The 18,392-nt window shown below is 47.5% G+C and overlaps 1 protein-coding gene across 2 annotated transcripts in view; it reads left to right on the top strand.

Annotated features, from left to right (window-relative positions):
• Positions 1 to 405: 405 nt before the first annotated feature.
• ANKRD40 (ankyrin repeat domain 40) overlaps positions 406 to 18,392 on the top strand; it is a 40,250-nt gene continuing 22,263 nt past the window's right edge. The window contains exons 1-5 of one of the 2 annotated variants that reach the window (XM_089689633.1): positions 410 to 1,350; positions 3,070 to 3,218; positions 5,885 to 6,352; positions 10,137 to 10,318; positions 15,367 to 17,137. In XM_089689633.1, coding sequence (XP_089545759.1) covers positions 1,223 to 1,350; positions 3,070 to 3,218; positions 5,885 to 6,352; positions 10,137 to 10,318; positions 15,367 to 15,501 — 1,062 coding nt within the window. In that variant the 5' untranslated portion in view covers positions 410 to 1,222 and the 3' untranslated portion in view covers positions 15,502 to 17,137. Of the gene's footprint in view, positions 1,351 to 3,069; positions 3,219 to 5,884; positions 6,353 to 10,136; positions 10,319 to 15,366; positions 17,138 to 18,392 lie in introns of those variants that run through there. The other variant, XM_089689634.1, reaches the window with a different exon arrangement.

Raw genomic sequence — 18,392 nt, 5'->3', positions numbered from 1 at the left:
AAGCTAAAAAAAATCCGTTTTTTAACGTGACTTTACTCAGCTAACGTTACCAGTGTTATCATAGCGTCCCGTGTGCATGAAGGCTGAACATGTGAGCTCCACTTCCCTGAGTTGTGTCTATTGATACTTTCTCACATTAAAGTTGATTAATTGAAAAAAAATTGGAGTGGAGGTCACGTTTCCTGTCCAGTGGAGCTCCACTCTGCGGCCTCTGCTTTGTTGCATTGAAGTTCACAAGAAATAAAAAATGTGGATTGGAGGTCACGTGTTTCCTGTAGAAAATGGAGCTCCATTCTGCGGCCAGACTCTATTGGGTATTCTGGGAATAGTTTTGTTGCTCCGCCCTATCAGGTGACCTCTGACTCTCCGCCCCACCCAGCGGACTCCGGTCTCTTCCTACCCGGAACCAATCTGCTGGATTGTGTGTGTCCCCTCTAATCCCGCCCCCCAGCGCTGTGCATCGAGCCTGCGGTCCCCGCTCTGCGCTCCGGGGGAGGCCGGACACTGGGCCCCGCACACCACCAATGTCCCTGGAGCCCGAGCGAAGCTTGCCGATCTAAGCTGTGTGTGACCTCCCAGATCTCATCTCTGTGTCACATTCTCCATGCAGATCTAAACCCTGTATTCTGTATATATGTGATCTTTGTGTCCTCCAACCAGGCCTGTACCCTGTCCTTCTACATCCTCCATGCAGATTTGATCTGTGTCCTCCAACCATACCTGCACTGTGTCCATCTACATCCTCCATGCAGATCTGTGCCCTTCCTACAGCCTCCATGCAGATTTGATCTCTGTCTTCCAACCAGACCTGAACTCTGTCTAGCTACATCCTCCATGCAGTTCTGTGTCCTTCCTACAGTCTCCATGCAGATTTGATCTCTGTGTACTCCAACCAGACCTGTACCCTGTTCTTCTCACATCCTCCATGCAGATTTGATCTCTGTCCTCCAACCAGACCTGTACCCTGTCCTCCCTACAACCTCCATGCAGATCTGTGTCATTCCTACAGCCTCCATGCAGATTTGAGCTCTTTGTCCTCCAACCAGACCTGTACCCTGTCCCTCCTACATCCTCCATGCAGATCTGATCTCTGGCTTGCCCACTCCCTGCCACCCATCTTGATCTGTGTTTCCTCCCCGCATCCTCCATGCAGACCTAAGCCCCACTTTTCCTATCAGATCAGGCGTGCCCCTCCCCCGGCTCTGTGTATGTCGCCCTCTGTATGATCGATCCCCCCACATACATGGAAGAAAGACTGAGGGAAGCATCTGCTTTGGGGGACCTGGAAGAAGTGCAGAAACTGCTCAGCTCCGGGGCGGACGTCAACTCCCAGAATGAGATCAACGGCTGGTGAGTGGCTGCACCGCGTCTGCATGGAGGGTGACATGTATACACATCACTACTGATCTACAGTATAGAGGACGTTCAAACTGTATCGTGTCCGCATGGAGGGTGACATGTATACACATCACTACTGATACATACAGGATACTCAGACTGTACCGTGTCCGCATGGAGGGTGATATGTATACAAATCACTACTGATACATAGAGGACATTCAGACTGTACCGTGTCTGCATGGAGGGTGACATGTATACGCATCACTACTGATATAGAGGACGTTCAGACTGTACTTTGTCTGCATGGAGGGTGACATGTATACACATCACTACTGATACATAGAGGACGTTCAGACTGTACTGTATCCACATGGAGGGTGACATGTTAAAACATCACTACTGATCCATAGAGGACTTTCAGACTGTACCGTGTCTTGCCTCTCTGTGCTGGTGGTCAGTGGAACTTTGCCCCCTTTGTGCTGGTGGTCAGTGGAACTTTGCCCCCTTGTGCTGGTGGTCAGTGGAACATTGCCCCTCTGTGCTGGTGGTCAGTGGAACTTTGCCCCCTCTGTGCTGGTGGTCAGTGGAGCTTTGCCCCCTCTGTGCTGGTGGTCAGTGGAACTTTGCCCCCTCTGTGCTGGTGGTCAGTGGAGCTTTGCCCCCTCTGTGCTGGTGGTCAGTGGAACATTGCCCCCTTGTGCTGGTGGTCAGTGGAACATTGCCCCCTTGTGCTGGTGGTCAGTGGAACTTTGCCCCCTCTGTGCTGGTGGTCAGTGGAACATTGCCCCCTTGTGCTGGTGGTCAGTGGAACATTGCCCCCTTGTGCTGGTGGTCAGTGGAACTTTGCCCCTCTGTGCTGGTGGTCAGTGGAACATTGCCCCCTTGTGCTGGTGGTCAGTGGAACATTGCCCCCTTGTGCTGGTGGTCAGTGGAACTTTGCCCCCTCTGTGCTGGTGGTCAGTGGAACATTGCCCCCTCTGTGCTGGTGGTCAGTGGAACTTTGCCCCCTCTGTGCTGGTGGTCAGTGGAGCTTTGCCCCCTCTGTGCTGCAGCTAAAGTTACGTGCAGATCCTGACTCTGGAGGGTGTTGAAGAATATGCCAGCACGTCTTAGGCCAGGTTCACACCTATGCAGTTTGCGTTTGATCTGTTTCTGCTGTGCATTTTGCATTTTTGCACACGTGTTTTTGCCATGTTTTTGATGCGTTTTGCGTTTTTTTTCCAACTAGTTGCTGGGCAGAATAAAACGCAAAATGTATCATAAGCACACCATGTGCGTTTCTGCAGCATCTCTATTGAAGTTTATAGAACCAAAAACGCAACATTTTGCATTTAAAAATAGTCCCTGACCCTTTCCAAAAAACGCAGCGGGTGAAAACGCAGAGATGTGAACGTGTCCCATAGGAAGTCGTGTTAAATGGACTGCTGTGCGCCTCTGCGAAACGCTGCGGAAAACGCTTAGGTGTGAACCTAGACTTACTGTTGTTTGTTTTCATCTCCAGCAGCATAAAATCATCAGACCCGGCCCATAGGCTGCAGAAAGGACCATTGGTATCTGTATGCGAGCAGCAGCCCCTGTCACTCATTTTGGATCTCTGCAGAGAGACCACTGCTTACACCCAGAAATCCGAGGTGGATGTGTGTTTCAGGGATTACTGCTTTGTCACCTCTTCTTGTTCTCTTTTATCCCTTGCTAGTATGATAGCCTTGTGTTTCCCCCTCTGCACAGGACCTGCCTTCACTGGGCTTGTAAACGCAATCACCTTCACGTCGTGTCCTACCTGCTAGAAGCCGGGGCTGATAAAGAGATCTTCACCAACAAAGGAGAGAAAGCCGCTCAGCTCACCTCCAAGAGAGAAATCAAGAGAGTTCTGGGAGGCAAGTTTGTCGTAGGTTCCCAGCCCCCTCCCTGTGCAGACCCCCACAGCCACCAGGCCAGGCATGTGTTGATAAAGCTCTTTAACATGAGGACAAGGGGGTGCCCCCTGGTAGGGTACCCTCAAAATGCTGTGGGCATGTGGCCTGGTATAGCTCCCCAGCCTGCAGCCAAATGTCATTGGCCAGATATAGTCAGAACCATATTTGGTGTGTGTATGTATGTATGTATGTATGTATGTGTGTGTGTGTATGTATGTGTGTGTGTATGTATGTGTGTATATATCTGTGTATGTATGTACAGTGAAGGAAATGTGTATTTGATCCCCGGCTGATTTTGAATGTTCGCCCCTCACAAAGAAATGATCAGTCTAACAATCAAATGTTCGATGTATTGTAACACTGAGACAGAATAGCAACAACAAATTCAGCAGAAATGCATCTAACAAATGATGACTGATCTGCATGTTCATGAGGGAAATAAGTATTTGATCCCCTATCATTCAGCAGGATTTCTGGCTACCAGGTGTCTTTCATACAGGTAACAAGCTGAGATTAGAAGCAGTCTCTTAAAGAGAGTGCTGCTAATCTCATTTTGTTACCTGTATAAAAGACACCTGTCCACAGGAGCAATCAAACCATCAGATTCCAAACTCTCCACCATGGTAAAGACCAAAGAGCTGTCCAAGGATGTCAGGGACAGGATTGTAGACCTACACAAGGCTGGACTGGGCTACCAAACTATGGCCAAGCAGCTTGGTGAGACGGTGACAACAGTTGGTGCAATCATTCCCAAATGGAAGAAACACAAAACAAGTGTCAGTCTCCCTAGGTCTGGTGCACCATGCAAGATCTCACCTCGTGGAGTGTCAATGATCATGAGAACAGTGAGGAATCATCCCAGAACTACACGTGAGGGTCTTGTCAATGATCTCCAGGCAGCTGGGACCACAGTCACCAAGAAAACAATTGGTAACACACTACGCCGACCAGGACTGAAATCCTGCAGTGCCACAAGGTGCCTCTGCTCAAGAAAGCACATGTCCAGGCCCGGCTGAAGTCTGCCACTGAACATCTGAATGATGCAGAGGAGGACTGGTTGAAAGTGTTGTGGTCAGCTGAGACCAAAATCCAGCTCTGTGGAATCAACTCGCTGTGTTTGGAGGAGGAGGAATGCTGCCTATGACCCCAAGAACACAATCCCAACTGTGAAACATGGTGGTGGAAACATTCTGCTTTGGGGGTGTTTTTCTGATAAGGGGACAGGACAACTGCACCGCATTAAAGGGACGATGGAAGGGGCAATGTGCCATCAAATCTTGGGTGAGAACCTTCTTCCCTCAGCCAGGTCATTGAAAATGGGTCATGGATGGGTGTTCCAGCATGACAATGACCCAAAACACACGGCCAAGGCAACAAACGAGTGGCTCAAGAAGAAGCACATTTAGGTCCTGGAGTGGCCTAGTTAGTCTCCAGACCTTCATTTGATTGAAAATCTGTGGAGGGAGCTGAAGGTTCGAGTTGCCAAACGTCAGCCACCAAACCTTAATGACTTGCAGAGGATCTGCCAAGAGGAGTGGGCCAAAATCCCTCCTGAGATGTGTGCGAACCTGGGGGCCAACTCCAGGAAACGTCTGACCTCTGTGATTGCCAACAAGGGATTTGCCAGCAAGTACCAAGTCATGTTTTGTGAAGGGGATCAAATACTTATTTCCCTCATGAACATGCAGATCAGTCATCATTTGTTAGACGCATTTCTGCTGAATTTGTTGTTGCTATTCTGTCTCTCAGTGTTACAATACATTTAGTTTTTTAGACCGATCATTTCTTTGTGAGGGGCAAACATTCAAAATCAGCCGGGGAGCAAATATGCATTTCCTTCACTGTGTTTGTGTAATATAAATTGTGTTATATTTGACTTTTTAATTATCATGAATTTAAATAAATACAAATTTATTTTCAGCACTTTTTTGGCTGCTTTCACACTGAGCAGTTTTTGAAGTGCTTTTGCATTTAAGGGCTCGTTCACACTTGGCTGTTTTACCAATGCTTGCCAAACGCCCCTATAGCGTTTGGCAAGCGTTGGTCCGGCGTTTGCAGAGCGTTTTTTAACGCTCGTCAAAAGCCGCATGCGCAGTGTAGCGGCGATTGCTAGGCGTTTGCCGAGCGTTAATAACGCCCCACAAACGCTTATAATGCAGTATGAGTGGTGTTACCGCTCCGCAAACGCCAGGCGGGCGTTTGCGGAGCGGCACCATAGACGAGAATAGGAGGATTCAACGCCTCCTGACTCAACCAGAGGCGTCCGTTTTGCCGCGACGCAAACACTCCCGTTAGAACAGCACCATGTGCTGCAATGTGCAGAATTGGCAGAGGTGTTTGGGAAGCTGTAAAAACGCTTCCCAAATGCCTCTCTGCCGCCTGCACACAACGCTAGTGTGAACGTAGCCTACAAAGAAAGCTCAAGAAAAATGCATCCTTTTAAATTCAATGTATGTGTTCACACTGGTCCTCTGTGCTTCCCTTGCGGTGTAAAAAATCTTACTTGTCTCATTTTTGGTGCATATTTGCCGAGTTTAAGAAAAAAGAAAAGAAAAGACACCGCTCTGTGACTAGTCATCACATTTTTCATTTTTATGTTTGTAAATAAATGTTTCTTTTTTTTTTAGTGGAGGATTTAGAAGCGGAAGAAGTTAGGCCTGAACCCGATTTATCTTTTGTCCCGAATTACCTCGCCAATCCGCCTTTCCCGTACAGTTACACCCGCGACAGCGCTGCCAAGCAAGAGACCACCCCCGCTGCGTTCGCGGAAAACGGAAACCCACACATCGCACCGCCGCCACCCACCGCCAGCTTTCCTTTGCTAAGCAACGGCGTGGAAAACATTCAACTGACTTCTTCCGTGAAGAAAGAGGACAAGTTCCCGGCTTTGTTTTACAACGGCGAAGTACAGATCCCGCAAGAATGTGCGCACTCGCCTGTACAGACTGGATCCGTGTGCCAGACGCCGGTCTCCCAGAACCGCGGGATGTTCTCGCCTGTTCCGTCTAATCTTCCACACAGCGCCGCTCATGGTGGACCTATGCAAGTCTTTCAGCCGTTCTTCTTCACTGGAGCCTTCCCTTCCAACATGAAAGGTATTGCTGCATGCTCTGCCAGGGTCTCAAATATGTCTCCTTCCCTGCAGGAGGAAGAGCCTAAGCGGCTGTGTTTTCCGGTTACCTCTTCCATCAGGTCACTAGCGGCTCCAACACTACAAAGTGGTTCAACCCTCTCAGGGGCCATTTTTGCGTTTTTTTGCACACGTTTAACCACCACCCGTCCGGCCGTTGTATATAAACGGCCTGACGGTGGCAGTGCAGGGTCGGGTGGCCATTTATAAATGGCCTCCTCGCCCCCTGCTTCTGCGCGCTCCCTGGGAGCACGCAGCACCGCAATCCGGTGCCCGCTGTGTCCTCTGGACACAGTGGAACACCAATCGTTGGACGGGACCTCTGCACGAGGTCCCGATCATGTGATCACTGATTGGCCAATCAGTGATCACATGCAAAGTAGTAAGCAAGATGTCACTTCTGACATCATTGCTTACTACGTGTGAAATCTGTGAATGATCACAGAGGTCATATGGTACAGGGCTGTTCACAACAGTACCATGTGACAAGCTGTGACCAATCACAGCTCACTCAGTAGTTCTCAATGGCTGCAAGAATACAGCCAGAGAGAAGAAGAAATGATTGCTTTTACATCCGTTATGGGTGTAAAAGCAAACAGTGTAAAAAAAACAAAAAACATCTTCATCACCCCCCACAAGTAGTACAGTGTCACCATGGTGACACTGTACTGCTAGGGTGACAGTATGTAAAAAAAAAAATAATAAACAATATAAAAAATGTAAAAAAAAAATGTTTAAAAATTATAATTTTGGTTATAAACTAATTTGGGTTTTTTACTAAAAATATAACGGAATAAATTTTGGCCAAGATTTATGATGAAATACTATTTATTTGCAAAATGTTATAAGAAAAACACTTTTTTTCAAAATTTTTGGGCTTTTTAATTTACATAGCAAAAAAAATAAAGATCCCAGCGGTGATTAAATACCACCAAAATAATGCTTTATCAGTCTCAAAAAATGCTAAAAAATTCATATGGGTACAGTGTTGCATGACCGCGCAATTGTCATTTAAAGTGTGATAGCGCTGAAAGCTGAAAATTGGCCTGGGCAGGAAGGGGGGGGGGGGAGTGTCCGAACTGGAAGTGGTTAAAAAACATTTTTAGGCCTGAAGATTGCATAAACCCCCAAACCATTATATATCTTCTGAAAGCAGACACTCTAGAGCAGTGGTTCTCAACCTTTCTAATGCCGCGACCCCTTAATACAGTTCCTCATGTTGTGGTGACCCCCAACTATAAAATTATTTTCGTTGCTACTTCATAACTGTAATTTTGCAGTGGGAGGAATAGTGCCACGTCATTGGTGTCAGTGGGAGGAATAGTGTCCCATCACTGGTGTCAGTGGGAGGAATAGTGCCCCAACACTGGTGTCAGTGGGAGGAATAGTGCCCCATCATTGGTGTCAGTGGGAGGAATAGTGCCCCATCATTGGTGTCAGTGGGGGGAATAGTGCCCCATCATTGGTGTCAGTGGGAGGAATAGTGCCCCATCATAGGTGTCAGTGGGGGGAATAGTGCCCCATCATTGGTGTCAGTGGGAGGAATAGTGCCCCATCATTGGTGTCAGTGGGAGGAATAGTGTCCCATCACTGGTATCAGTGGGAGGAATAGTGTCCCATCACTGGTATCAGTGGGAGGAATAGTGCCCCAACACTGGTGTCAGTGGGAGGAATAGTGCCCCAACACTGGTGTCAGTGGGAGGAATAGTGCCCCATCATTGGTATCAGTGGGAGCAATAGTGCCCCATCGTTGGTGTCAGTGGGGGGAGGAATAGTGCCCCATCGTTGGTGTCAGTGGGGGGAGGAATAGTGCCCCATCGTTGGTGTCAGTGGGGGGAGGAATAGTGCCCCATCGTTGGTGTCAGTGGGGGGAGGAATAGTGCCCCATCGTTGGTGTCAGTGGGGGGAGGAATAGTGCCCCATCATTGGTATTAGTGACACCAATGATGGGGCACTATTCCTCCCACTGACACCAATGATACTTACCTTGCTGACCCCTGCTCCAGCCTGGGCTCGCTCGCTCCCTCCCTCTCCCATGGTACAGACACTTACCGGTCAGATGTCTTCCTTCTCCGGCCGCTCTCCTCCTCTTCACTCGCTCGATCTTCGCGGTGCCGCTCGGCTCCTCCTCTCCAAGCTCCACCTCCTCGCCGGTAATTGGCCGCCTGTGTGCCTCTCCTGAGCTACAGTTCTGGCGGCCAATCATCGGCGAACGATTGATCCCGGGGGTGTGCCCAGATGACAGGGACGGCATGTCATCCCGCCCACACCTGGAGACAGATAGAGGAGCGGTGTCTCGGTTCCTAAGGCCATCGGAAATATGTGTTTTCCGATGGTCTTAGGCGACCCCCTGGGAAAGTGTCGTTCGATCCCCAAAGGGGTCGCGACCCCCAGGTTGAGAACCGCTGCTCTAGAGAATAAAATGGCGGTAGTGCCAATATTTTATGTCACTAAGGTCTAAGAAACGCAACATTTCTGTAAAAAAATTACACCAAAGTTAATTTTAAGGCACACAAATGCAACAAATCACCCAATTGTTTGGTAAAATATAAAAGTTGAGGTTGCACCAAGTACATGGATATCCAGCATGTCAAACCTTAAATTTGTGTGAAATGGCAACAAACTTCAGTTCCCTACATTTTTCACAGGAGGAAGTCACATGATGTGATGTAACGCTTAGAGTGTACCAATGACGTCAAGCCGCTAAACCGGAGGTTTACAAGCCGCCATCTTGGAAATTCCTGAACACATTGAAAATACATTATAACAAGGTTTTTTTTACTGTGGTGTCCCAGCAGTGTACACACGCTAATTCACGAATCCAGTGTCGTTTGTCTTCTGGGTTGAGTGATGCCCGGTATCATTCAGCCCACTTTCGGCGAGCTCAGAATGTCAAGGCAAAGTCCCCCCCACTTCTTACTGGCTACAGAGAGGTGCTCCATCATTACATGGCGTCACTGTGCAGCATTCAAGGTCTGCTGATGGAAAAAAATCGGGTGGTAGCAGAAATCGCATAGCTCATGAAAGACATCTTAACTATGGGGTTTTACCACCCCCCCAAAACTGCAAATGTGAATGGACCCTTACTGTTCAAGGCTGCTTTCACATTGATGTGTGACTTTTCCTGGGTTAGCTGCGCTTTGCCATAGACTTCTATTATGTCCTGCGGGTGTGGTGCACTGTTTGAAAGCGCACCAAAACTCCATTCATAAAGGGCACCACACCCGCAGGAAGTAACCGAAGTCTATTGCTATGAGCAGAAAACCACAAAGAAAAACTGCAGGTACACTGCACTGCACCCGCGATGTGGGTAAGCCGCAGCAGATCAGTGTGAAAGAAGCCCTATACAATTCTGCCCAGTGTATTGCTTCACACTGACCTGAAGGTCTCTTCTTCTGCTGGCACCACTCTGGATGTCGCTAGCCGGGATAAAAGATGGAGTGCAGTTGGTGTCACTCGGCATGGGACAGGAGCCGGCACTACAGAGGAGCTTATGCGGCTCTTGCTCCCTACTGCAGCTGCCACTTTACTAGTCCCTCTGCATTGCACTCTGTTTGATGCTCTGGGATGGTGGTTCAGCAAGCCCAGACCGAGGTCTACCAGTCACTTGGCCAAGATCTACTGGCTGCTGACCCCCGTGTTAGATGGAAAAGGAAGCTGGTATCTGTGAATGGTACAAGGACGTTTATTTTCATACATTGTACACTGTATCTCTGATGTGATTTTTTTTTTTTCTTGTTTTTGAGCAGAACTAGTCCTGAAAGTGAGAATTCAGAGTAATGCCCCTGGTGACAACGATTTCATCGAGGTGGAGATGGACAGGGAGGCCCTGACCTACAGAGAGCTGCTCCGAGTCTGCTGCTATGAGCTGGGCGTCAGTCCAGACAACGTGGAGAGAATCCGCAAACTGCCGAACACTATGCTCCGGAAGGTAGGCGCTAGATCGGTGCTGTCATTGGTTTCCTCTCTCTTACCCCCCCCCCCCGTCTAATTGAAGAGAGGGGGTAAAGGTCTCAAAAAGAAGTAGTAGGCAAGCGGCTCCAGAACGCAGGTTATTATGGTTTAGATTAGAGGGTGAATTTAGCAAAAGTTGTATGGGCTCTTTAACCCCTTCTCTGCCGTAGACATAAGTACTATGTAGTAGAACGGTCATGTGGACTGACTCCTGGGTGCCAGGGATGAGCTCAGGCGTGAGTCTGCACCCGCCTGAGCTGTCCCACCAGGAAGCCATCAAAGATGATAGCCAATCATAGGCAGCGTCATTTCTTACTGCACAACCGCACGTATGCATGGGGTGTTTTATACTTGTGGCTATGGGGTGGGGGAAGCCTCCGTCACCTATGATTGGCTGTTGGGTTTGACAGCTTCCTAGCAGGATAGATCAAGTGGGTTCATAGTCATGTCCAAACATGCTTGGGGCCATCACTGCTGTTGCAGCTGGAAGTCTGTTTACATCTCCTTTCAACTTTGTGATCACTACCACTCATGCTGGAAGGTGTGCCCGCCAGTCATGTATCCCTGCCCCCCCCCCCTCCTACCCCTCCTGGGTGCTTGCAATGCCCATGGTGGCTGTCAGTGGGGAGAGTGGAAGGAAATCCGCTTCAGTGGGGTACAAAAGTGACATATAGGGCTAATGTCTGCTTTGAAGAGGGCCTGTCATTTCCATTTTATTATCACATAATGGTCTTTCAGGAACGCAGAACATAATATTTCTACCCTACCTGTCCTTTACAGTGGCGGCCATGACTGGCTGAGGGCAGGATTTGGATGGCACTGCTGATACGCGCTTAGTGCAAGGTTTCCTCCTGTGAATGTGATGCTTTGGTTTTTATCATTTTTGTTCTTTAATTTATTTAACAAAAACACTGAGCTGTTAGGCTCTACGATATACAATATGTTTGTTTTCACTTTAAATATCAGCGGTTCTAATCATCAGCACCCAGAAATAATCGTGCTGTTCATGTTACAGTTAATTATTTTTTAAAACGGGCATAACTGATTTAAGCCCCGGTTCACAGGAAAGTGCCATTCACATGTGAGTGCAGTGCGATTTGAGCCCATTCATTGTGAATGGGTTGATATTGCACCACATGCACATATTTTGGAGCCGCACTGCAACCGGATCACATGGTCGTTTTCTGAGGAAGAGGTACAACCTTGAAAAGCGTCAGCCAGCAGCTATCTAGAGGTGTACAGTCCCCCACCAGACCACCTTCAGGGGTTTTGGACCATATTGCATCCCTTGTGACATGCTTTCCATCTGATTTTATTTCTCTTGTGAGTATTTTACTTTTTATACATAAATCTCATTTTTAACCCCCCTGGCGGTATTCCCGAGTGTAGCTCGGGGTAAAGTTTCAGCACCACAAGCGGTAACCCCCCCCCCCGAGCTACACTCGGGAATACACTGCAGCGTTGTTCCGGGATCTCTTCTTCACTTACCTTGTCCTGCACTCCCGCGATGTCCCCCCTGCAGTGTCCCCGGCAATGTCCTCCAGCCGATGCCGGCATCTGTCTTCTGGGTTCCATTCCCTGCGACGTCGGGACGTACGGGGGACGGAACGGCAGGAAATTAGAAAATTGTAAAAGTGACATTCACTAAACACACTAAAATCACATAGTATAACATTCCTGTATCAAACCATTTCATATACATTTTGTCCCGAGTGCTTTGTCCGGCGCCCTGCCTGCATTTTTACTGTTCTTTCTGCCTGGAAACTGAGAAACGTCCATCGCGTCCAAAAAGCGTCCCTTTAGGTCAAAAGCGGTTTTAGACCGGCTAGAGAACAGCGATAGTAAATCAGAACCACTTGCAGAATTGAGTGATAATGATTCGTGGGGGAAATTCCTCATCAGACACTGAAAACGATTCTGCGACTGAGCTCAGTGATGTGCGAACTTGGCGCTATATTTCACATTTCAGTGTTTTTGGTTTGATTATATTATTGAATTAAATGTATTATCATATTATTTTTATGATTATTATATTATAATTTATGATTTTGTGTTTCAAATTTTATCATACCCGGGATGTTTACTAGACTCTTGTTCGGACAGATTTCAGTGAGTTATTCCTAAAAATTACAGGCCTACAATAAAAAAAAAATACATATTTACATGCAAAAAAATGTACCGCTTTGAGCACAGAAATACAGACATAATCAGACCGCTAGGGAGGCTACAGGTAATGCACTAGGCCCATGCGCCCTCTTTTTGTCTCTTTATATACATGGTCGTTTTTGTACCGTACTATCCAGTGCAGGCAAATGCATTGCTTTCGCGACCTGTGTTTGGGGTGTTGTTCAATTGTTTTGACAGCCGCAGCAGATCGCAAGGGCAGTGCAATTGCAAAGCAGTGCGGGAAACGCGTTGGGACATAGGGTTTCCCGCACCACCTAAGTGTGAACCTAGATGTCTAAATATTCCTCCTGTGAGCAGCCCTACTGTCAGCTAGAGCCAAACCTGTCATGTGACAGGCAGCTGGATTACAGTCACGTGACAAGTGGCTGGATAACAATCTGGAATTATACATTAACAAGAGTCAGGCTATCTTTTGTGTCCTTAGGCCTTAATTACACTGCCGTGTGCACAGACATGCACTTCATTGTGTGTTGCGTGTTACACTTCAGTTTTTAAGATTCCTGTTCAGTAGATTTGGATGTAACTATGTAGGGACAGTTCACCCGCAGCATAAAAGGCTATTACCTGACACTCTGCGACGCAGCACAATAAGTGTCCATAGACACAAACAGCAGGACTCAGCCCCACCCCACCCCCCTCCTCTTCACTGGCTGTGAGTGACAGCAGTAGGTTCCAATGGCTCCCATGGCTGTGTCTCAGCCAATGAAGAGAGAGAGACCCAGGAGAGCCCAGACTATAGAAAGAATCCATGATGGTATAGTAGAATTCTGGGATAAACCTAACTAGTCTTAAAAATGCCCCTTCCCAGGGGCGGACTGACCATTGGGAAACTCGGGCACTGCCCGAGGGCCCGGGGTCAGTAGGGGGCCCCATAAGATACCCCTGGTACCTTTTTCATAGGCTTTTTTGAGTTTGGGCAAGGACACAGGGGCCTCATGACCCCTATTACCCGGGGGGCCCCATGAGTTGTCAGTCCGCCCCTGCCCCCTCCTAACGGCTATGCTGATTAACCTGTTTAAGAAAGATGTGTATATTTACCTAGTCCGCACTGGTCACGTGACGCCTGTGTCAGTCAGCAGTAGCTGCTGGGGAGAGGAGAGAGCTCCTCTCCCCAGGAGCAGTGACAACCTATATAAGTTTCAATGGCCCTTCCCTTGTTGGTGCTCCCTCCTCTCCCCTGCAGCTGCTGCTGACTGACACAGGAAAGCCAGATCACGTGACAAGACCAGAGCACCCTGAAAATCGGCACGTATATACATCTTTCTTACACAGGTTAGTCAGCTTAGGTGTTAGAAGCGGGGTGGGGTCTTTTTAATAATAGGTTTTTCCTGGAATTGTATTTTACTTTATTTTAACCACCTCCCGTCCGGACGGTGGCAGTGCAGGGGCGGGTGGCCGTTTAGAAACGGCCTCCCCGCCCCCTGCTTGTGTGCGCTCCCTGGGAGCGCGCAGCACCGCGATCCGGTGCCTGCTGTGTCCTCCAGACGTATGGGACCTCTGTGCAAGGTCCCGATCATGTGATCACTGATTGGCCAATCAGTGGTCACATGCAGAGTAGTAAGCAAGATGTCAGTTCTGACATCATTGCTTACTACATGTGAAATCTTTAAATGATCACAGAGGTCACATGGTACAGGGCTGTTCACAACAGCCTTGTACCATGTGACAAGCTGTAACCAATCACAGCTCACACAGTATTTCTCAATGACTGCAAGAATGCAGCCAGAGAGAAGGAAAAATGATTGCTTTTACAGCCTTTATGGGTGTAAAAGCAATCAGTGTAAAAAAGGAAAAAAAATCTTCATCACCCCCCACAAGTAGTACAGTGTCACCATGGTGACAATGTACTGCTAGGGTGACGGTATGTAAAAAAAACATAAGTAATAATATAAAAATGTAAAATAAAGTTTAAAAATTATAATGTTTGGTTATAAACTAATTTGGGTTTTTTTTTTTTCTAAAAAGATAACGGAATAAATTTTGGCCAAAATTTATGATGAAATATTATTTATTTGCAAAATTTTATAAGAAAAACACTTTTTTCCAAAATTTTTGGAGTTTTCATTTACATAGCAAAAAAAATAAAAATCCCAGTGGTGAATAAATACCGCCAAAATAAAGCTTTATCTGTCTCAAAAATATGCTAACAAATTCATATGTGTACAGTGTTGCATGACCGCGCAATTGTCATTCAAAGTGTGATAGCGCTGAAAGCTGAAAATTGGCCTGGACAGAAAGGGGGTGAAAGTGTCCGGACTTGAAGTGGTTAATAAAAGATTGAGAAAGGATCAATAGTTTGCTAAGTGCTTTGCAAAGCGAGACAGTACAGTTACAACTCCATAGGTTTAGGAGGACCCTGCTCGTGGGAGCTTACAATCTAAAAGGGAGGAGCAAGTGATGCAAACGGTAATAACTGTGGGGGGTTGAGTTGATGGAGAAGGTAAAAGTTTATTTGTGGGGTAGGGGCAGGATCGTCTCCCCTGAAGAGGCGAGTTTTCAGGGATCTTCTAAAGGCAGCAAGAGATAGCTGAACAGATTGGAGTAAGGAGTTCCAGAGGGTGGCAGAGGCTCAGGAGAAGTCTTGGAGATGAATATGGGCGGAGATGAAGATAAAGCTAGAGAGCAGGAGGTTTTGGGAGTAGCATTTTGAGATGAGGTTGGTGATGGGCTCAGTTGTGGATGGCTTTTTTTTTTTGTTAGTATTTAGAATTTTATTTGTTGGGCAATCGGAAGCCAGTGGAAGGATTGGCGGAGATGGTTGGTAAGGTGGGCGAGTCTGACAGCATATAGATCTCTGATAGCAGATAAGTCTCATTCTACTGTTCTGTTTTATTTTAGGATAAAGATGTTGCAAGGCTTCAGGATTTCCAGGAGCTGGAACTGGTCCTGAAATATGACCACAGTCCCTTCAGATCCGGGACACTGACTGATAGACCATGCTTCAACAAGAAGGCTTCACAGCTAACCTACTGATAGAAAGAACTGTGTACGTGTTCTATCCAGAGATCCACAGCTAACCTACTGATAGTTCTGTGTACGTCTTCTACCCAGAGATCCACAGGTAACCTACCAATAGACGGCTCTGTGTACTTCTTCTACCCAGAGATCAACAAGTGGTAACCTTCTAGTAGACGGCTCAGTGTATGTCTTCTACCCAGAAATCCATAGGTAACCTACCAATAGACGGCTCTGCGTACTTCTTCTACCCAGAGATCAACAGGTGGTAACCTTCCAATAGACAGCTATGTGTACTTCTTCCACTCAGAGGTCCACAGCTAACCTTTCAGTAGACAGCTATGTGTACTTCTTCCACCCAGAGGTCCACAGCTAACCTTCCAATAGATGGCTCTGTGTACTTCTTCCACCCAGAGGTCCACAGCTAACCTTCCAATAGATGGCTCTGTGTACTTCTTCCACCCAGAGGTCCACAGCTAACCTTCCAATAGATGGCTCTGTGTACTTCTTCCACCCAGAGGTCCACAGCTAACCTTCCAATAGATGGCTCTGTGTACTTCTTCCACCCAGAGGTCCACAGCTAACCTTCCAGTAGACGGCTCTGTGTACTTCTTCCACCCGGAGGTCCACAGCTAACCTTCCAATAGATGGCTCTGTGTACTTCTTCCACCCAGAGGTCCACAGCTAACCTTCCAGTAGACGGCTCTGTGTACTTCTTCCACCCAGATGTCCACAGCTAACCTCCCAATAGATGGCTCTGTGTACTTCTTCCACCCAGAGGTCCACAGCTAACCTTCCAATAGATGGCTGTGTGTACTTCTTCTACCCAGAGGTCCACCGCTAACCTTCCAGTAGACGGCTCTGTGTACTTCTTCCACCCAGATGTCCACAGCTAACCTCCCAATAGATGGCTCTGTGTACTTCTTCCACCCAGAGGTCCACAGCTAACCTTCCAATAGACGGCTCTGTGTACTTCTTCCACCCAGAGGTCCACAGCTAACCTTCCAATAGATGGCTCTGTGTACTTCTTCCACCCAGAGGTCCACAGCTAACCTTCCAATAGATGACTCTGTACTTCTTCTATCTAGGTAACACCTGACAATAACACATGCCTCGCATACAGCCGTGCCATCTAGCATTGCCCTTGGGTGGTGAGTCAGTACGTAATTCAAATAATTGACAAGGTAAAGAAAGTACACATCATTCGAACGACATCAAGAAGCACAAAGGATGAAAACCGGAAAATACCGTTTATTATGTTCTGGGTTTCCATTTCCGTTAAATGCCGAATACGGCAACCTTTGGGCATCCAGCTTTTGTGGAACTAAGAACACGCTGAGACTTGTGGTTCAGCTGCTAGAAGAGTCTTTGGATACCAAGCCTGCTCCTGTCCCATGTAAGGTATACCTGTCGCATATCATGCAGATTCAAGCAAAACTACACTCACCAGCCGTTGTAGAACCGCAGGCTCCAGCATCAAAGGTGTGCTGGAACTTGTAGTTTCACGACAGCAGGAGGTCAGCAGTATGCCTAACACTGATCTGGGCAGTACCTAAGCTAAGCTCTGAGCTATTATAGGAGAATACTGACACTTTTGTTGTTTACATTTTTAAAAGGACGATTTTGCTGGAAATAAGATCATTTTACCAACGTATTTCCTAGAATTATGTTCCCAAATTATCTCCCGCTGTACATTCACCTCCATCGGTTTGTGTGTCCATGTCCAGGAACTTTGTACTCCCTCAGTCCTGCTGTGGTATGAAACAGTGGAACATTTTATGGAGCTGGTAGGGGTTAAGGAGGGCTTGGGGATTGTTTCCAGTAGGCCTGGATGATCCCAACAGACCATATGGAACATGACGACCTTTATTGGTATCCGTTCTACCTCTGGGTCGTTTGATATGATTGACTGCTTTTCTGCATGCCAGGTTTTTGTTGAATTCCTTTAAAAGATTCTTTTAAAGAACAAGTTCACGATACAAAAAAAATCCTCCAACCCCCCTACCTAGCTCCTTAAAGTGATAGTAAATCTTCTTTATGTCTTTTTATTAAAATATCAAATATGTCATACTTCCCTGCTCTGTGTAATGGATTTGCACAGAGCAGCCCCGATCCTCCTCTTCTCGGCTCCACCCGCTGGCGCCTCTGGCTAATCTACACCCCCCCGCCTGAGTGCCCACATAACAAGTCACTTGCCATGGAGGCACTTGTGTGCTCACTGCTGAGCCCTGCTCTGTGTGTCCACAAGACACAGAGCAGGGCTCAGCCCCACCACCCGGTCCCTCCTCACTGGCTTTGATTGACTGCAGCAGGAGCCAATGGCTCCTGCTGTTGTATGTGGACCAATGAGGAGGGAGAGAGCAGAGAGAACCTTGGCTCCCGTGCACTTGGCTGACTCCAGATTGGGATCAGGTTTGTATTAAGGGGAACTGCATGCAGAAGGTTTTTTTTACCAAAACCATCCTCCCATCGCCCCAACCCCTCCGCACACACCCCCACAGGTCCATACTTAAATTCTTTTGATGGCAACAGCCCCCCATGCTGTCTAGAGCTCAGTCGGTAAAATTTTAATTCCAGGGTGCCTGCGCCTGCATAGTCCCATAGACTTGAATGGGCCATACCTGCTCTGAAGGAGCAACATCCAATTGAAGTCTGTGTGATGTAAGTAGACAGGCCAGGCTGGAAACCACACAGGAGACCCCAAGTGCCAGAGGAGGTAAACACAAACCTGTGGGTAGGTATGTAATTTACTGAATTGAGGGGTCTAGGGGGACTTTACATGAACTTGTTCTTTAAGTAATCTTTGTTTCCTACAAAATCTCCTGCTTACGGTTGGCTTAAAGGGGGGGTCCATTTGTGATTTTAGTAGATTCCAAAAAGTTAACCTACCTAACATCTGTCTGGGAACT

Source organism: Staurois parvus, unplaced genomic scaffold (assembly GCF_062004578.1).
Source record: "Staurois parvus isolate SC_StPar_1 unplaced genomic scaffold, SC_StPar_1.0 ptg000487l, whole genome shotgun sequence".
Classification (NCBI taxonomy): domain Eukaryota; kingdom Metazoa; phylum Chordata; class Amphibia; order Anura; family Ranidae; genus Staurois; species Staurois parvus.
The sequence above is the reverse complement of the archived record's forward strand: the minus strand, read 5'-3'. Positions and strand labels throughout refer to the sequence as shown.